Here is a 20,131-nt window from a genome sequence, read left to right on the forward strand (position 1 = left end):
ATCTGCCTACCACAAGGACTAAATTATTCTGAAAATCACCTTCTTCATTAGAAAGTAATAGTATCATTTTATTATAGAACTTTGATTTTACTTCTCATGACTTCATTATGCGTAGAGCACACTCCCATCTTGAATGAAATGACAAAGCATTTTATACTAACTGACAATGACTGATGCCATGGGCAAATCCTATTTCTCTAAATAACTGAAGTTTCCTCTTGACTGGCCGTGAGGGGAGAAAGATGTCTGCAGTTTCAGTTTCCTGGAAAATGAAACCTATCTCATTTGTTGTCTGTGTCAAGGGGCTGTGCTTCAGTCGGGGTGGAGCTGCTTAAAAGGCCTGGGATCAGACCCTTTGTGAACACAACCAAGCTTAAGACGGTGGGGTCAGCTTCACATTCTCAGGAACTCTCCTTCTCTGGGTAAGACTGGGAGGGCGGGCAGGAGCTAACCTTCCCATGGCCCCGAACTTGGGTGGGCTGTGGGCTCAGGGAGCGGAGGGGAGGCCTTGAGCATCCACTCTCTGCCCTGTCTTTTTGTTTTCATCAGGGAGCCTTGGGAGGGAAGGGACCTGAGCCCCATCTGTCCCTGGACTCTGGAATTTAAGGACAATTAGCTTTGTCCTTGCCCAGGTTTTCCTCAGGCCTTGAGGGCGGCTTGGGTTAAAGTGGGCAGCGGGGAGAGATAAGGGTTAGGAGGAACCAAGGCGGAGCCATTGCAAGTCCATGCCTGGCTGGGGTGTTGCTTCCCTATGGGAAGCCTCTGACCTGGAGCAAATCACTGAGCCAGATCACGTTCCCTCATCTGTAACATGCGGAGGGGGAGGGTCCCATCTTTTTCACGTTAGTGAGGAGATTACATAAGAGCAGGCACCTCGCCTGCCATATATGCCTTAAAAATGCGGTTGGTTCTGATTTCCTAATTTTGGTGCCTTTTCAATTGCTCCGTGGAGAGATATGGGAGTCCCAGAAGTGTCTAAGATGTTGGTGCTGGGACTCTCAGAAGAAAGAAAGCAGCCCCCCTGGGGAAATAAAGTTCCTCAGGGCCCTAATCTAACACAGGTCCTTTGGTAGCCCCAACTCCTCAACATGCCTCCCTCCCTCACCCCAGGATCCTTTCCAGGCCTGCTACCCCACAAGCTCAGAGCAGCCTCCCCAGCCCCCTGGAGCTCCTCACATTTTTCAGGACAGTGGGAGGCAAGCCAGGTTGTGCCCATCCCGTCCTCAGAGCTCCATCCCTTCGGCAGGTCTGGCTGAAGTTAAGGATCTCTTACTCTCTAGGCCACGGAATTAACCCGAGCAGGCATGGTGGCCTCCGCTTTCACCTCATCAGCAGTGACCGGTGTGGCCAAAGTGGCCAGGGTGGCCTCTGGCTGTGCCGTAGTCTTGCCCCTGGGTGAGTGTTCCTGGGAGGGGCTGGTGCTGGGGGCGAGGAGGCAGCTGGGGAGGACAGGGGTCTTGTCCAGGGACCCGTGGGAGAGAAAATGGGGGGACACCCACAGCCTTGCTGCCCTGCCCTGTCCTCTCACAGCAGGTGTCCACCGTGACTTTCAGTCTGGGAGGGGGCCCGGGGCAGGCAGACTCTGGCCGGGTGCCCAGCCCTGGGTGTCCCCCAGGTCCTCTCCCCTCTGGGCCTGGGCCTCCTGCCTAGCTGGAAAGGGTCTATCTACCACTGAGTCCCACTCTCTTCAGCTCTCCCTTCCCCCAGATTTACTGTCAGAATTCATCTCCTTTAGTTTACCTTGTCAACAGGGCCCCTGTGTCCTGCGGGATCTCACATCCAGAGTATCGATTTTAACAAGATTCTTTAGCTCACTTTTTTCACTGGTTTCTGGGAGATCTCTTTCTAGTCTTATTTATTCTCATTCTTCTTCCTTTTCACCCTCAATTCCCCTCCCTCAAAGTCAACCTTTCTAATATATTTAATGTGTGTCTGTTTTTCATATGTATTTTTGCAGAACAGGGATTGTGTTTTGTTTGCATGCGTTTTAACTGACATGCAGGATGGTGTGCTGTAGATCCCATTCTATTGCTTTTTTCCACACTGAGAACCATAATCTTGAGATCCATCAGTATCATTTGGTGAGCATCTAATCCTGGCCTCTACCTGCTGACAAGTGCTCCTCTGCGTGTATCCACTGCCCTTTACCTTTCTGTCTCCCTGGGTGGACATCCAGGGGTTCCCCCAACTCCGCCAGCACAAATGGCATAGGCTTGAACGGGGGCACAGGGCCCCTGACTCCTACCCTGACTTCTGACCCCTGCCCCAACCTCTAACCTCTATTTGAGCCTGCACTCACCCTCTGCCGACCCTGTCATCCTCAGCTGCCCTGAGCCCCAACATCTCTATCCTCAGACGATTGCTGGGAGCACTGGAGGTTAGCTCCTTCATGCTGGGGTCCCTCACTGGCACCCTGTTTTGCAACTTGGAGGTAACTGGCCCTCAGCAACACACACCACTCTTTGGGCTCCCAACTCAGTACAGAGAAGTGTGATGAGCAAGTGAGGGCCTGGGCCACACCCAGCAGTCCTTTCTGTTTGTCAGAAATGCCGATGACTTCTCAGTTTAAGATCAAGCAATTCATAAAATTAAAATAATAACAGCTCAACTTGAGCGAGCGCTTTTATGTTCTAGTCACTTACCCTAGCACTTGAGGTTTGTCAATTTGTTTAATTCTCGTAACAACCCCAGAGGAAGATAAGAAGATAATATTGTCCCTTATTTACCAACTGGGACAATTTACTGTTGTCCAAGTGCTCTGGGCAGCACAGAAGGGTGTGGGGGTGCTGCTTCCAAGCTTGGAACAGAAGGCAGAACAATGAACAATGATAAGAAGTATTAATAGGCCAGGCACAGTGGCTTACACCTGTAATCCCAGCACTTTGGGAGGCCAAGGAGGGCAGATCACTCGAGGTCAGGAGTTTGAGACCAGCCTGGCCAACATGGTGAAACTCCGTCTCTACCAAAAATACAAATATTAGCCAGGCATGGAGGTGCATGCCTGTAATCCCAGCTACTTAGGAGGCTGAGGCAGGAGAATTGCTTGAATCCAGGAGGCAGAGGTTGCAGTGAGCCGAGATTGTGCCACTGCACTCCAGGCTGGGTGACGGAGCAAGACTCTGTCTCAAAAAAAAAAGAAAGAAAGAAAGAAAGAAATATTAATAGAAGTGGGAGAATAGAAATTGGAGGGAGGTCTCAGGGTAGGGCAGGTTCTGAATGGCGTAAAATAACGGCCAGGCTACTCTGCCCTATGAATGCCCATCAGCTGAGCCTAACAGGCAGGCCCCCCTACACAGAGCAGCCAGTTCCTGAGGGCTTTTGTGTGTCAGGTTCCAGGTCTGCTAGGCTGCCAGCCATCTTGACATCACCTCTCCTGCCTGCCAATAAAACTGAACCTTCTAACCAGGTTATCCATTCCTGAGTCCCTGGGCTCAAAACCCCTCCAGGTGGCCTTTCTGGTCACTCAGGGGTGTCTCTTTACTTCCTCCACCATCACTCTAAGGCCTCTCCCTGGGAGCTGGCTGAGCTCACTCCTGCACATCTGGCTATCTTTAGAACTCCTGGCCCCAAATTGCAGTTCTGGCCCCTCTGACTGCTGGGGAAGAGAACCTCTGCCCGCTCCCCAGGGGCTTACCATGTGGGGAAGCAAACCATGTACACCCAGTGCTGTGAGTGGCTCCAGTCATGGAGGAGCAAGGATGAGTTCTCCCTGGAAGAATCTGGGAGGGCTTCCTGGAGGAGGGAGCAATGACATGGACCTTGAAGAGTCAGAAGCTTTCAATTCATTCCATTCAAGCATTGCTCTCACGTGGCATTCAAGCATTCTACAGTGCTTGCCATGACTCAGGCACACAGTGCAAAATGAAGCTCATCTTTCTCTACCATGAGGACTTATTACTATCTGAAGAGCTTTTTCTGGACTATAGGAGAAAGTCATGGTATCCCTCGCTAATAAACACTGACCCTGCTTCAAATGAGCTAACAGCCCTGCTCAGAGAGCATGACACCCATCCTGTTCACTTCTCCCTGCCCCGGTCAAACCACCAAGCCCTAGATTTCATTGCCAAGTATCCTGTATTTACTGGGAGCTGACATCACAGTAGCATGCCTTCCTAGCCACATCTATAAGATTTTGTTCATTTTTGTTCTGCTTTTCATTTGAACTCAACCTGGCTTGGGAGGCAGAAAAGAAAAAGTAACGTCTGATTTCCCCCAATCAACCAACCAACCAACCAACGAGTTCAGGGCCACGTAAATTCATTCAGGACAAGCGCTGGGGTCAAAACCCCCGGTGATCCTCACCCTCCTCCAGAAATTCCACTTCCCAAAATGAAACAAAGAGCGTTAGACAGGGGTCATCCCTTCCTGTGGCTCCCAACCTGGGGCAGCCCCTCCCGCTGGATGGGCAATTAGCTCAGAAAGTGGAGGGGAGGCCAGTGTGGATCTACTCACAGAATGTTCTTTTGATTTCCAGCGAGGATTGCTACAGTCGTGATTGGAGGAGGTGAGTCTGTGGGGAAGGGGCTCAAGTAACCACCTGCCCCTAGGGAGGTGGACTTGGGGAGCAGCCGGCCTTGTCCATGCCAAGGTTTCCCTCATGTGGGTGGTCAGGGGAGGAGGTGGGATGAGGGGCTAAGTATGAAACAAGGAGCTAGAAGTACGGCACTGGAAGCTGGAAGCAGGGGCTTGGAGACTGGGAGCTGGAGCGTGTGTGGGCAGGGTGTGGCAGCAGCCGGGCAGAGGCCATTTCCCCTTTGCAGAACGTTCTGTGTGACCCTGAGCATGTCTTTGAACTCCTCTGAGCCCCTGTTTCCTCTCCAGAGAAAGGGCTAGCAATGCCCTTTCAGGGTTGTGGTCAGGATTGCATAGGGTGAAACAATAGAAATTGAACACAGTAGACATGAAAGAGATGCCAGGGGCTCCCCTTGGTTTAGTTGCTTCCGACGTGCTCTGTGGCAACACCACGGAGCCCTAGAGCTGTCTCTTTGAGCCACTGTGAATGTGCCTCTTACATAATCTCCTGGGCAAGATCTGCTCCCCTAATGAGATTTGCTCCCCAGCAAAGATAAGAAAATTGGAAAGCACTCCCCTGGTCCAGCATTTGGCCAGGGCAGACACTGAGGCCCCGAAGACAAGTGGCTTTCCCAAGGAAGGTCCTGCTGCCTAGCAGAGCTTGGCCCAGAGCCCTGTGCCCAGTGGCCCTACTAGCTTTTCCCTCTACTTTCCCCGCCTGGCTGTGCTCCCCTTGATTTGTGCCTATTGGCCGTGCCCATAGTCTCTCCCAAGCTCAGAGTTCACCTCTCTCTCCAGATTCCCTGAGGTCCCCAAGCCTGACTCAGTGTATCTGGGGGGTCCCTTCTGAGCCCACACACTGACCCAGCTCCTCTTCCCTGCAGTTGTGGCTGTGGAGGCTGTGCCCATGGTGCTCGGTGTCATGGGCTTCACTGCGACGGGAATCACCTCGTCCTCCATAGCAGCCAAGATGATGTCCGCAGCAGCCATTGCCAATGGGGGTGGAGTTGCCCCGGGCAGCCTTGTGGCTACTCTGCAGTCACTGGGTAAGTATCCTGGCAGGGCTGGCTGGGGAGGGCGATGAGGAGGGCAGGAGCCTCCAAGGACCCAGTCCCAATCTCAGTCCTATGGGCCTCCATTTCTGTTCCTCTGTCTCTCTCTATACATTCTCTCAGAATTTCTCTGAGGGAGATGGAGGAGGGAGGGAAGGAGCCCAAGCCAGGAACAGTGGGCCCAGGAAGACTCAGCCTGAAGCAGATTTGCTGGGTTACCTGGGGCATCTCCTCCCCTCTGGGGCACAGCCTCCTTCACTGAAGAGTGAGGCTGCTTCCAGCTCTGGAGTTTACCATGGGAGTTCATGCCTGCAGCAGCCTCTCCCCAAACAAAAACCCCCAGGGTACTGGGAAACAGAGAGGGGAACTGGGTGGGGTCTCGAAGCCTCAGCCGCTTCTGAGGGTCACTGGAGTCTCTGACCCCACAGTCCTGCCCACAGAGCTTCCCGGACAGGCATGTCCCACACTGTTCACCCTGTTTCTCCCCAGGAGCAACTGGACTCTCCGGATTGACCAGATTCATCCTGGGCTCCACTGGGTCTGCCATTGCGGCTGGCATTGCGAGGTTCTACTAGCTCCCTGCCCCTCGCCCTGCAGAGAAGAGAACCATGCCAGGGGGAGAAGGCACCCAGCCATCCTGACCCAGCGAAGAGCCAACTATCCCAAATATACCTGGGGTGAAATATACCAGATTCCACACGCCCAGAGGAAAATAAGAAATAAAGATGAATTGTTGCAACTCTTCCCAGAACCTTTTTTTCTCGCTGGCTGTGGGGCAGGCCCAGCATACCTGGGGTGGGGAGGGGGCATGCTAGGCTCAGGAGTATCAGGAAATGCGTTCCTATGTTGTTTTGCTGCTTCTTTCCACACCCTCTATGAGCACATGCTGTGGTCCAGGCACTGGGCTGGGCCCCAGGGAACAGAGGGGACGCAGCTCGGTCCCCTCGGTCCCCTCAATCCCCACAGCCAGCGACACTCACGTCTGCTGAAGGGATGGACCCACAGGCAGATGGCCATGGGCACTAACCTCTGATAAGTGCTATGCCAGAGGCCAGCCCATGGCTCTGAGGGCCAGAGGCATGTTGAGGAAGGGGAGTGTGGATTTTATCCTGAGGACTTCGGAGAGGCACTAAAGGGTTTTCAACACCGCAGTGACCGGGGACGCTACAATCCTGCACACTCCGCCCTGGGGAGGGGTCACGTTAGGCTCAATTCTCTTTCCCCACGCTGTCATCACAAAATCTCGGGATGTGATGAACCGAAATGAATCTAAATTTGAAGACAAGCTGTCCCCTCCCCTGCTACGACTCCGTATAACCCTGGGCAGGTGACCTTCTCTCTGAACCTGTTTGTCCCTCTCTAAATGAGGAGTTGAACTAAATGACCTTCAAGATCCCAGCCAGCCTTTGTGTGTGGCTCAGTATGTGTGGCTCAGGTTTGTGTTTGGCTGCAGCATCTGTGATCACTGCAAACAGAGTGAGTCCCTGTCTCAAAAAGTTAAAAAAAAGAAAAAGAAAAAAGAAAAAAGGAAATTATCTGGGTGGCTCTGATCCAATTACATGAGCCCTTTGAAAGCAGAGAAGCAAAGAGAAGCAAAACTGAGAGTCTAGTCTACAGACATTTCAAAAACTTGAACAACTCATCCACGTCTCTTAATTGGGTCAGTGAAGCATGGTTTGTACCCAGCCATGGAAATTAAGCTTCTCAGGGTATTCTTTCAATATGTGATTCCTTCCCCTTTCTTTGATGCCTTGGGTAATCTGAAAGAAGCTGTGAAACTTCTCCCCACAAAAGGTACACATTCCCCAAATAATACCCTCAATGTCAGGGCACTCATTAGGACAGCGGAAGACCCTCATTGGAATGAAAGGTAAAACCCCCTGCGTTAACTAGAAATCCAAGCCCTTTCGAAAGGAAAGCACTTGGGTCTGACCTGGGTCTGGGAGGATGGATGAGCCTGCATCCCAGCTGAAGCCTAGTAAACAGTCCTGCAAGGCAGGTCACCCTGGAGCACCCATTATTCTAGGTGTGGGTCCTGACCTCCTCCCTCGTCCCTCTCATGAAGATGAGGCCTCCCGGTTCCCAGAGGATCTGTTTCCATTCTGGCAGCGAGTCCCTCACCCCCACCTTGGTTCTGTGGCTCTCACCTGGTTCTTTATCTCTAAACCCTCAGCTTCGACCTTTGTAGCAGGCAGAATTCTGAGAATGGTGCCCAGTAACCTCCCTGGTATCATCCCCTCCTCTCTGGGTGTTGGTGGAGCTTCTGAGCATGTTGAGCTATCACTCCTGTGATTTTGTTACATTAATGGCAAAAAGGATATTATTGGCCAGGCAAGGTGGCTCATGCCTGCAATCTCAGCACTTTGGGAGACCAGAGGGATTCCTTGAATCCAGGAGTTTGAGACCAGCCTGGGCAACACGATGAAACTCCATCTCTACAAACACAAAAATTTAGCCAGGCATGGCGGTGCCTATCTGTTGTCCCAACTACTCAGGAGGCAGACGTGGGAGGATCACTTGAGCCCAGGAGGTTGAGGCTGCAGTGAGCCATGATTGCGCCACTGCACTCCAGCCTGGGAAAACAGAGTGCAACCCTGTCTTAAAAAAAAAAAAAAAAAAAAAGAAAGAAAGAAAAGAAATTATACAGGTGACTCTGATCCAATTACAGGAACCCTTTGAAAGCAGAGAGTTTGCTCTGCTCACAGCAGTAAAGGAAGTTAGAGATTTGAAGCATGCAGGGGATTTGATATCTGTTTCTGGCTTTGTGGATAGGGATGCCATGAGCCAGGGAATGCAGGTGGCTATGAAGTGCTAAAAGCTGTCTCCAGCTGCCAGCCTGCAAGAAAATGGGGACCCTAGTCCTACAATGGCAAATAACTGAATTCTGTGGATAATCTGAAGGAGCTTGGAAGCCAATTCTTACTAGAGCCTCCAGATGAGAGCCCAGGCTGGTTGAAATCTTTCATTTCTGCCTTGTGGGGCCATAAGCAGAGAACTCAGAACTTCTGACCTCCAGAACTATAAGATAGTAATGGGTGTCATTTAAAGTCAACTGAGTTTGTGGTAATTTGTTACACAGTAGTAGAAAATGTATACAGCCTGAATACCCTGTCTCCCTTCACTGGGCTGAGGCTTGTTCACTCAGGAGCTGGCTGAACTGACTCTGGCACTCCAGGATTCCTGACACTCCTGGCCCCAGATGGCCCCTGGGACACCAGGTTCTACTCCTATGGGATTCCAGAAGAATCTGCCTGTCCTCAGGCCTGCAGTGTTAGGGAAGTCAGGCACATCCACAGCTAACTGTGCTGTGGCACAGAGTGGCTCAGCAGGCTGAACAGGGATGCAGAGAATTCTCATCGCAGGGATCTAGAATAGGTCCCTGTTGAGACTGGTGTCTTCACCAGACAGGCAGAGGCTGCCAGTAGTCACCCAATGCCTGCTCTTTCCTTCTAGATGATAGGAAGAGAGCCCTGGCTTTAGCTAGGTGCACAATCCCCAGGGAAGAACTGCATTCCCAAACCCTCTTGCAGTTAGATGCACTCATCTGGGTATGCAGTTAAAGGGATTAGATGGGCCCATCTTTGCGCCTTTGTCCTTTCCCATTGGCTCTGCTGCAGGCAGGAGAGTGAGCATCTTACACCTATAGTTGAGAACAACACCTTACAGAAGGCAGAGCAACAAGACTGCAGGAGCCTGGGTCTCCCAGAGCAGAGCCACCACCCTGGCTGATACTTCTAGATGAAAGAGAAAGAAACTTCTCTTGTGTAAGCCAAGACGGTCTCTTACTGCAAATGAATGTACTTTCTATTGAACACAGTAGGAAATCTTTTGATTGCAAGCAATAGAAGAATTAACCCAATAAAGAGAGTTGCTTCATCTCTGTTCCATCTCAAAACACCACTAAAATAACAGTTAAGGATTAAAGAAAAGCATAAGCCCATAAGGACAAAGAGAAGAAAAAAGGAGATGACTCCACAGAAGTCACTCCTTCTTTCTCTAAACCCACCAATGAGAACCTGAGCCCCCCCAAGGGAAACCGGCTTGGGTAATGCCCTGGACCCCCATAAAGGCCCACAGCCAGAAATGACATGGACAAGTGGTTCCACCTAGCAGCCCCAGGAAAGCTGGATATTAAGTTGTCAGTAGAGAGAGCAGAAAGAGTCAGCTTTGCCCTGCAGGACCCGGAAGGCTCAGCCACTGGAGCAGCATGGGCTTTGGAGGTGGGCATGAAGGTAGACGGACAGCAGGAGGGCTGGCTGAAAGTCTGCTTAACAAGCAGGAAAACCCCAGGAGTCCCCCTCCAATAGATCACTGGAGAGTTATCCCTGGACAGGCTGAGTCTCTGGACTAGGGGGCACCAACATGACTAAGAGCAGGAGCTTCACACTAAAAATGAAAGTTTCCTCACTAAGTGTTAAGTCTCTCAATCTTCTTTATCAGTGGACACCTAGAACACTAGCAGGCAGGCTATGACATTCAGGATGGCAGTGCAGTGAATTCTTACACTTTTATGTTGCCTTGGCCTCCATTCTGAATCTAACTTGGACTTTCTCATACCAGAAGTAGGGTTTGGTCACCCTTGACACAGTTTCCAATTCTTTGCTGTCTTCCAGTCTCTCAAGATGGTCGATCCTTATATCTGCCTTATAAACTGCCTTTTGGTGACCACCTCCTTGTGGGACACCTAGATACAACGTACTTGACTCACCTCTCAGTCACAGTGTGACTCCACAGAAGTCATGCCCACATGCTCTAAACCCACCAATTAGAACACCCAAGGGAAACCTGCTTGGGTAATGCCCTGGACCCGCATAAAAGCCCACATGTCCCTCACCCCCTCTCTCTTGCTCTCACTTGCTGTTTGAGCACATGTGTCCTGGAGGGTGCCCTGTTCCCATTGGCCCTGGGTGGCACACTGCCCTCTTCTCTCTGGGACCTGTAAGCAACACATTGTTTCTGTTATGTCATGTATTTTGTTGAGTTGTCTCCTCTGAGTCTTATCTGACCAATACACATAAACCTGACTCCTCTCCTAGAGTGTGACTATCTTGGTAGAAATAAACTGGACACAGGTCAGAAAGAGCCACAAGAGCATGTGCCAGTATAAACAAGTTTCCTGTGATGAGACTACCTGGTCATGGGTTGGACATTTAGGCCTTAGGCTGTCCTCCAGGATAAAGAATAAAGAAGTTTCCTATGCTTTTACATTGTAAACATCCAAGACCAAATTTCTAGAGCCCCGTCAGCACAGGGCTAGAGTTTATAGCCACTCTCCGGAGAGAGTGAGAGAATGAGAGGCCAAATGAAAGGGAGGGAAAAAATGCAAAAAATGTGTGTGTGGGTTTAGGGGGAGATTCTTCCCAGGCATTTTACCAGCCCAGGAAAAGAAATGCTCACGTTCTGACACTCTGGGAAGAAGCTGGCCATTGAAAGGCTGGGTCAGATCACAGTACAGTCCCCGGGTTGATGAGAACAGCCCCTGTGGCCAAACCTGTCATTGGATATCTACAAAGGCTCAGATATGACGGGGAAGCAGGTGTGAGCCCCTCATGTCTCTGATCCTCTCCCTCCTATCACCCCCAACTGCAGCCCATCCAGGAGCACTCACCCTCTGACAGCTGTGAACCTTCAACACTGGCTTCCCCACCCACCAGGGGACTCAAGAGACCCAAGGGGGACTGGAGTGGCTGCTCTGAGTTTGTGGAAAACAGTGGGCACAGAAAGGAGTTATGAGCTGCGAGGACTGCAATGAGCCCAAGTGGGAGGTGACTGGAGTGCTGTGACTTCCAAAGCACCTGGACTGGGGAAGGGAGGAAAAGAGCTTCTATGTCCTGCCACTCTGCCCTCTGTTCTCCTGAGTCCCCATACCACCTCTGGGTCACCTGTGGGACACCCTAAATAGCCACAGGGCAGTCCTAAAAGTGCTGAAACAAGAAGATCAACAAGAAGATCAAAACAAATAACACCTATATACACACACTGTGGTCAAGTCACTGCCCAGGTCTCATTACATAAAATCCTCACGCCATTCCAAGAAGGGTGACACTAGTGGTCTTATTTTATAGACGTTGTTAGAAGAACTTGTAAGAAGTTGATCCAGAGTACCCAATTCCTGCTGCTATTAAAGATGGGCATCTTTCCATGGCTGAAAATGGTAAACTTTGCAGGTTATTTCCAGTAGATCTGCAGCCTGAATCTGGTTGCCTGCCCACTAGCTCTCTCCAGCTGCTTCCTTGAGCAACCAGCCTGCACTCAGGGAGGTAAATTTACTTTTACAATGACTCAAATAATTTCAGATTGATGAAGAGGTCTGGGGTGGGAGTAGGGGCAGAGTAGTTCAATAATTTTAACCATTTTGGGACCAGCCTCAGCCAAACTCTTTTGAGTGTCTTTGGTAACAGGGATTTACTAGTGGAAAAGATAACTGAGAATTGAGCCAAGATTTCCCTTGACAAATTGCAAAGACCTAGGGATCAATCACTGGTTTGAGTGATTTACCCCACTGCCCCATGCCTTGGCACATGGCACTGCCCAGGGTAGCCCAGCTGGGGACCAGCCCCAAAGCTGACCTGTACCCTTTTCTAAGATTCTGACAGGTCAGGGGCTACCTGGGGTGCTGAGCAGGTGGATCATTGCACAGAGATGGCGAAGCCACCTGTCTGAGCTTTATCCCAAGGGAAGGAGATGGATAAGACCTGAACACAGCCAGATTTCAAGAGCAACACGATAGAGTGCTGTGGCTATCTTAGGCTCAGGCCTATGGGCTCCTGAGTGGGGACAGAGAAGAGAGTGGGAAGCAGCCTTAGGCTGAGACCCCAAGACGAGATGTTATGTTTTGGCTGTGTCCCCACCCAAATCTCATCTTGAATTGTAGCTCCCATAATCCCCATGTGTTGTAGGAGGGACTCAGTGGGAGGTAACTGAATCACGGGGGCTGTGCTGTGCTGTTCTCATGATAGTGAATAAGTCTCACTAGATCGGATGGTTTTATAAAAGGCAGTTCCCCTGCACACGCTCTCATGCCTGCTGCCATGCAAGATGTGCCTTTGCTCCTCCTTAGCCTTCTGCCATGATTGTGAGGCCTCCCCAGTCATGTGCAACTGTGCGTCCATTAAGCCCCTTCTTCTTTATAAATTACTCAGTCTTGGGTATGTCTTTATTAGCAGCATGAGAACAGACTAATACACAAGGATTTGAGTGCAAGTGGCTTATTTGGGAGGTGATCCCAGGAAACACCAACAGAGGAATGGGGAGGTGAGCAATGGAAGGGAAGGCAGCCCAGAAAGGGTCGATTAATGAGTGACTTTGCAATGTGGGCCATTGAAGCTCAATCCCACTGGGGACCACTGGAGACAATGTGGAAAAGGCAAGAGTTGTCCCACTTGTAGGGTGTTAATCTCCTGACTCCCATCCATCATTGGCTGAGGTCTATTCTGGATCAGTGCGTGGACAGTTTCAGCCTGTCTTATGGGCCTCATGGGCGCGACCCTGGGAGGGAGGGTCAAAGGTGCTGGATGTAGGGAGTAGTAGGCAGGGACTGGCAGAGAGAGTGTAGGGGGTAGGCGCAACAGTAGATATTCATGCTGGGAAATGTGTATGTCTTTTTTCTGGCTAGGCCTTTCCCTGGGGGTTGAGTCAATCCAAGCAGGAGTCCAGCTGGACTTGGGTTTTGTAGTTGCCCTATGCTATGGTTTGAATGTTTGTTCCAACTCATGCTGAAATGTAATTGCCATTGTAACAGTATTAAGAAAGAGGACCTTCAAGAGGTAAGCCACAAGGGCTCCACCCACATGGGTGAGATTAATGCCATTATAAAAGGGTGAGTTTGGCCCTCTCTTTCTCATCTTCCCACTTTCCATCATGTGATGATGAAGCAAGAAGGCTCTCAAACATACTGGTAACTTGATATTGGACACCCCAGCTTCCAGAACTGTGAGCCAATACATTTCTATTAGTTATAAATTAACCAGTCTGTGGTTTTCTGTTACAGCGGCACGAACAGACTAAGACACTGTGGTTGCTGTGAGTGTGCCACTGGCTTCAGATCAGTGTTATCCCGTGCTTAGGGTGGAGGTTGGCTTGCAGAGGAGTTTGCTCAGTGTCTTTAAGCTTCTGCATTGTGCCTGAGCCTTGGATATGGTCTCTGCCCCATCCCCAGTGGTAGACATCTGTTTGCTTGTTACTTGCTGGCCTGGTTGGATGGGAGAAGTGGGATTCTCTATGTTCCTCAGCCAGCCTCAGTCTAGGCAGGCCCTGTGTATTTGGGGCTTAGGGGTGGCATTTTCTCAAGATCCCTGCCCCTCTCCTAAGGGTAGCAGGTCTCCAGGTCTGGGCTCAGGATGGTTTCTTGCTATTCCCCAAGGGCGGAGGGTTTTACTATTTCTTCTCCTTCTGCAATTGCCTTTGCATGAGCCTTGGAAGCTACAGGGTTGGCTGTCTTTCCCCCACGGCTTAAGGTTTTTGTGCCCTTCCTCTAGAAGAGAAGGAAGGTGGGGGTATTTGATGCCTTTCCTGCTCCCTTCCTCCAGTCTTACCCCTCCCAGGGAAGATTTCTCCAGGACCCTGCAGGGACCCAGCCCGCAGGGAAAAGGGTCTGCAGGTTGGTGGGACCCATGCTGTGTCTGCGGCTTCCGAAGGTTCTATGCACTCACTTGAGTCTTAGTTGGCCTTTAGCAATCACTTAAGACTTTTAGCTGATTCCTTACTCGCTTGCACAGTGGACCCCAGGGGGCTCAGTGATGCAGAGTCCTGTCTCTCCTTGGAAGCACCTTACTGTCCTGAGAGTTCAGGCCATTTGGTGCCCCTGCAACCTCAGCCGTCCTAGGGGTTCAAGGAAAGTAATGATTTTGTAGACTGGCCTTTTTTTTTTTTTTTTTTTGAGAAAGGGTCTTGCTCTGTTGCCCAAGCTGGAGTGCAGTGGCGCAATCTTGACTCATGGCAACCTCCACCTCCCTGGCTCAAGAGATCCTCCCATCTAAGCCTCCTAAGTAGTTGGGATCCAGGCATGTGCCAATACACCTGGCTAAGTTCTGTATATTTTGTATGGACGGAATTTTGCCATGTTGCCCAGGCTGGAACTCCTGGACTTAAGTGATCTGCCCTCCTTGGCCTCCGAAAGTTCTGGGATTACAGGTATGAGTCACTGTACCTGGCCAGCTCTTCCTTCTTGATAGGTTGCCAAGTGGTCTATAAGATGCCTTGTGTGCACCCAGAAGGCTGCCTTAAGACCATCTGTTAGAGTGTGGGCAGAAATTTTAGAACTTGTATTTCTACTTATACCTCATTCTTTAAAACACCTCCAGAGAATGAGGCTTCTCTGGCAGGAAGTGAGACTTCGCCCTGACAGTGAATGGAGCATCAGGGGACACCCAAGAATGCCTGTCACCAGGGTAGGAGCTGCGAATAACCACGAACTTCCTCCTTGGGGAACAAGGGAATCCAAAAAAAGTCTAACTTACTTATAAATGTAGTCATCTCCCATCCGATGTTATTTCTCTTTGTTTTAAAAAAAATTGTTTTATTTTATTTTTAAATTATTTATTATTTTTCAGTTTTCCAAAGGCTGAAGCTAAGAAATTCTCTCTTGTCCTTAAGGTCTTATGCAAGGCGTCTCTGTTTCAGAGAGGCCTTCTTTGACCATCCCATCTAAGGAGGGCCTCTGTTATTCTCACCTGATGACATTCATCACATAGCCTGGCCTAATGGTAGTGGGAGCCAAAGGTTAGGAGAATGAAGGGAAACAGTTCCGTCCCTGCCATATCTGGGTCTCCAGAGGGGGAGGCTGGAGCTGTCTCATGGGTCATGGGCAGGAGCCCTCAGCAGTGACAGCTTCTGAGGGGCCAGGAAAATGGCAGGAAGGAGCAAGATGCTGAGACCTCCAGATGAGACAGAAGCAGACAGACGCCCCTTTTGCTCTGTTCTCTGGGTAGTGGATGCTGATCCCTTGGAGGGGAGGAGAGGCAGCCTTCTCAGTCACCCCTTCATACCTGAGCCCTTGGGGAAAAGGCCCCAGCTTTTGTTCCTGGACACTTGGCCTCTCTTTGCTGGGTTCAGCAGTGCAGGCAGTCCTTGGGAGGAAGATGGGGACCAGGATGCTCCCCTTGTGGGGCCTGGGCTGCCTTTGTCCTCTGGGGGGCTCACAGCCTAGGTCTCTGTCCCACAAAATACAGGGGAGTTTCAGGAGCAGCAGACACGCATGTGCCTCAGCATAGAAAATGTATGGGGGCAGAAAGACAGCTGCATGTCATCCAGACCAGACCTGCCTCCTTGTGAAACCTCCATGCTTGGGAGTTCCCTACTGCCTCTGAGGCTCTCCAGGGCTACCCAAAGGTCCCCCTCCTCTCGCTGGCTTCTCAGAGATATTGCCTTCCACCCACGCTGCCATGGACACCCCCAATTACACATCCCTCTCCAGTTCTCTCACTGAGCAGCTGGGACTTACTTCTTCCTGGGACACCTTTCCCTTTGCCTCCCTCCTCCTCTGTCAGACTTCCATTCGCCTTTCAAGGCCCAAGCCTTTTGCCTCCTCTTCCAGGAAGCCTCCCCAGGTATGAGAACAGATCCCTGCCTCCTCTGTGCTCCCTGCTCGTGGCTGGGGTCCATCACTGCACTGAACATAATGCTCTGTGTCACTTTTGTTTGGGTAAGTGCCCAGTTTCTCCTGACATCATAGTCTCCTGGGGATCTGTGTGGACCCCTCCCATCCACTGTGGTATCCATCACATGAACAAAGACTGGAGTCTTTAGGGACTGATAGAGTTTGGATGTTTGTACCCTCCCAATCTCATGTTAAAATGTGATTCCCCAGTGTTGGAAGTGGGGCCTAGTGGCAGGTGTTTCGGTCACGGGGGTGGATCCCTCATGAATGACTCAGTGCCCTCCCCGCAGTAACGAGTGTTTTCACTCTATTCGTTCACAAGACAGCTGGCTACTTAAAAGAGCCTGGCATCTCTCTTGCTCCCTCTCTTGCCACGTGACATACCTGTTCCTCCTTCCCCTGCTGCAACTGTAAGCTTCCTGAGGCCTCACCAGCAGTAAATGCTGGCGCCATGCTTCTTGTACAGTCTGCAGAACTGTGGCCCCAATAGAGCTCTTTTCTTTATAAATGGCCCAGCTTCAGGTATTCCCTTACTGCTACCCAAAATAGACTAACACAGTGAGGGTGTGGTCAGAGTTCCAGGTCTTCATGCATGAACTCAGCCTCTCCTTCAATTTTCCAGACACAGTTTGGTGACCAAACCGGACTCAGCCTTCTCCTCTCAAAGTGCCCAGAGCCCCAGTGTAACACTTGACACATTGTCTTTTCCTGCTGGCTGGCTTATCAGCCTTCTGACAAGACTGTGAGGTTGAGCAAGGGAAGGATGGTGTTCTTGCTCATTCTGGGTATCTAGTGCCATTAATGAAGAGGAGCAGAGGGCTCTACCGTCAGCGGTTCCCGAAGTGCCCTGGCCACCCCTCACCCCTGCCTCCCAACAGGAGCCTGTGACAATGCCACCATTGAATAAGGGGGAAATTGAGGCCCAGAAAAGGCCCATGAATGGCCCTGGGTCATACAGCCCATCCCTGTAAGGCTGAGACCAACCAAAGCTGATTCTCTGCATGGCCAACCACCTCCCTCTGCCCCTCCATGACAAGGTAGGCTGGGAGAGGGGGAGAACTGGAAACCTCTAGCTCAGAACTCCAACCAGAGCTGCAAGAAACAAAGACAGGGAGATGCATCTGCATGTGACCTTTATTCCTCATGTTTCTCTGACTTGAGTGGAGGTTCTGGAGGTTCATCTTGGGGTACATTTTCTGTTGCCTCATTTCCTTCAGCCTCGGGTTCAGCTGGGAGAGAAGAAGGTGACTTCCCCAAGTAGGCCCCCAACACTGACCCAACAGAGGCCAGGAGGATGTTGGATGATGTGGAGAGTCCGGCTGCCCCTGTGGAGGAGACAGAGAATGAGCACAGGGGTCTGGCAATGGCCCAGAAATCCCACCTAGATCCCTCCTCCAGGTCCTAAAAATCCCAGGGATCTGCTTTGGGTAGAAGCTGCTAGAGGCAGCTAAAAGACAGCTCAGGGGTGAATTCACGGACACTGAGATAGAGTCATCCACAGACAGACCCTAAGAGATACAGCGCCCCTTACTTTACACGGGAGGCCACTGAGGCCCAGAGAGGGCAGGGGACCTTGCCCAGGTCACCCAGGTGTCAGAGCCCAGGCATGGCTCTTGGCCTGGGTTCCTTTCCTCTTCTCCCTATCCAGCACCCCATCACCCTATCCACTCCCACCCCAAACCTCCCTCAGAAGGAGCCAGAAGAAGGGACAGTGAGGGAGAGACTGAAGACCCAGGAAGCTGAGGGTCATGGAACTGCAGGGCAAGGAGAGGGCCTCCCTCAGGCTCAGCCTCAGAACTGGATCTTCTCCCAGCTCTGGGGGTCCTGTCCAGGACACTTACCCACAGACTGCAGAATAGCCACCAGGCTCCCCGCAGAAACCCCACCGCCGTTGGCGATGGCTGCTGCGGACATCATCTTGGCTGCTATGGAGGATGCGGCGATTCCTGCCCCAGTGAAGCCCATGGCACTGAGCACCACGGGCACAGACCCCACTGCCAGGGCTGTGGGGAGAGAGAAGCTGAGTGCAGGGGTGGGCTCAGGAGAAGGGACCCTCCCCGCCCCCCCTGCTTAGGAATTCCTTGACAGTTTCGGACGACTGTCAGCTTGAGCAATAGAGACATGGCAGCTTAGGGGGCTCGTGGTGAAGAAAAGGTGGAGTGTGGAGCCAGGTGAGGCAAAGATGTCATAGAAGGACCAGGCATAGCCCTGGTTTGCCTCTAACTTGCTGTGTGATGCTGGAGAAGTCAATATCCTTTATTGGGTCTCAAGTTTGTGTGCGTGTGTGTGTGTGTGTGTGTGTGTGTCCACGCATAAATGTGAAATAAGCCATGTGGAGTTTACCTGCACACCCTCTTTCAAACGAAATCTTCCTCCTATGCTTATTCTACGTAAGGACTAGAGGACAAGCTGGGGCTGGAATGGGAGTGAGCTTTTCCCTGGAGTATTTTGATGCTGCTCCCGGCCCCTATGGCTCACTCAGGCAACTCAGGCAGCTTCGGAAGTGGAGGGTGAGTGGGGAGAGCCAGCTCTGCGCCTCATCTCTGCGGTCTCCCAGCACCCCCAGGACCAGGCTAGGTGAGGGCCTAGAGACAGGAGAGCTGGGCAACTTACCTCCTCCCACTACAGCAGCAGCTGCCTGTTCTAGAGAGAGAGAGCCAGGGGAAGAGGGGAAGGCAGAGGGAGAGGGTAAAGGGGAGAAAGGGGAGAGAGAGAGGCACAAAGGGAGGGGGAGGGAAAGGAGGTAGAAAAGGAGGGGGAGGGAGGAAGGGAGGGAGAGGGAGTCAGTAGGTCAGCTGGTTGATGAAGTCAGGGAAGGAAGCTATTCAATGTCCCTTCCTGGGCTGGGGAAGGGGAGGCCTGCCCCAAGCCCACCCTGCCCGCCCCCTGGGGAAGCAAGACTCACTCATCATGCTGAGGCCGTCTCCAGGTCACAGCTCGGCCCAGGAAATGAGAGCGTTGTTGGTGTGTTACTTCCCCCTCCACCCAATAGGGACACGCCCACTCTGGCAGCCCCAGAGAGACGCAGACTCCGCCCCGCCGCCCCACCCCGCTCGCCCGGGCGCCGTCCGGACTCCCGGCTCGCCAGCCCCGGCTTGACGACGGATCTACCGAAGAGAAAAGAGCTGGAAACAACCTGGAAGACATAGCAAGTGAGCCATGCTTCCCAATTGCTGTAGCACCGGCCCCCACTCCAACCCCGCCAATAACAGAAGAGCTGTTAGCTGCAAAAGCCAAAACCAAAACCGAAAGCAACACAACAATAACAAACAAAATGCACGGAGAAAAACGATGTTTAATTTAATTTAATAAACGATGTTTAACTTCCAGAGAGACACTAATATAAATACATTCTGGCAGTTTTCCTTCCAGCCTATGTCTCCGCTGAATGTGTAAACACCCCCTCCATCACCGGCCAAGTTCCCATCACACTCTGCCTTGCAAATTACTCACTTCAGTTAATCAACCATTTAGATTTCCCCAGGCTGTTTAATATTCTTCAACAAGATTTTTAAAAAGTCAACTTTATTAAGGTGTATGTAATTTACACAAAGTAAAATTCACCCTTTTAGTGTACACTTCCATGAGTCTGGGCGGCTTTGACAGCTCTGATTCAGACCTTTTTTTTTACATGCCCCGCCCCCTCCTCCATTAAATTCTCTCAAGCGCTTTCGGAGTCACCCCCACCCTGCTCCTGGCAACCATCCCCGCCCATTTGCCTTTTCCAGAACTTCAATATGATATTTAATGGTCATTAAATATTCCATCCCCGTGGGTTCAACGTATCAGCCCCCTCCCCCACCCTTTTAAGGGTTTAAAGTCTAATTTTCGCTCTGATAAGTTATTTTAGCATGAAGCGCTAACATTAAGGGGCACAAGTATTTTCTGTATATTCCTGGAGGTGGAATTGCTGGGCCAGAAACTATGCATTTTTTATAGCACCTGATACCTACGTTGTAATGTTGGCATT

The 20,131-nt window shown here is 51.2% G+C and overlaps 2 protein-coding genes across 3 annotated transcripts; one reads left to right on the top strand and one right to left on the bottom strand.

The window, feature by feature from the left end:
* Positions 1–359: 359 nt before the first annotated feature.
* IFI27 (interferon alpha inducible protein 27) lies at positions 360–6,305 on the top strand (the record flags this gene model as incomplete). Its single annotated transcript, NM_001048169.2, is given in 5 exon segments — positions 360–422; positions 1,281–1,395; positions 4,475–4,504; positions 5,397–5,558; positions 6,054–6,305. Coding segments are annotated over 4 exon segments (369 nt in total). The 5' UTR covers positions 360–422; positions 1,281–1,304.
* Positions 6,306–17,277: 10,972 nt separating this feature from the next.
* Positions 17,278–19,115, bottom strand: IFI27L2 (interferon alpha inducible protein 27 like 2). Of its 2 annotated transcripts, XM_015144417.3 has the most exons (4): positions 19,067–19,115; positions 18,775–18,804; positions 18,003–18,164; positions 17,278–17,486 (listed from the first exon to the last, which is right to left on the bottom strand). In XM_015144417.3, exons 1-4 carry the CDS (start codon positions 19,071–19,073, stop codon positions 17,296–17,298), a joined length of 390 nt encoding a protein of 129 aa, XP_014999903.2. In that variant the 5' UTR covers positions 19,074–19,115; the 3' UTR covers positions 17,278–17,295. The 2 variants fall into 2 exon arrangements, with proteins under 2 accessions (XP_014999903.2, XP_077797789.1); XM_077941663.1 differs by lacking the exon at positions 18,775–18,804.
* Positions 19,116–20,131: the final 1,016 nt, after the last annotated feature.

Source organism: Macaca mulatta, chromosome 7 (assembly GCF_049350105.2).
Source record: "Macaca mulatta isolate MMU2019108-1 chromosome 7, T2T-MMU8v2.0, whole genome shotgun sequence".
NCBI lineage: Eukaryota > Metazoa > Chordata > Mammalia > Primates > Cercopithecidae > Macaca > Macaca mulatta.

Excerpts from the sequence above, each read along its gene's own strand:
- IFI27L2 (XM_015144417.3), bottom strand. Across the intron at positions 18,165-18,774 it reads TGCTGCTGTAGTGGGAGGAG|CCCTGGCAGTGGGGTCTGTG; the intron begins GTAAGTTGCCCA and ends CTCTCCCCACAG. Across the intron at positions 17,487-18,002 it reads GGCTATTCTGCAGTCTGTGG|GGGCAGCCGGACTCTCCACA; the intron begins GTAAGTGTCCTG and ends TCTCCTCCACAG.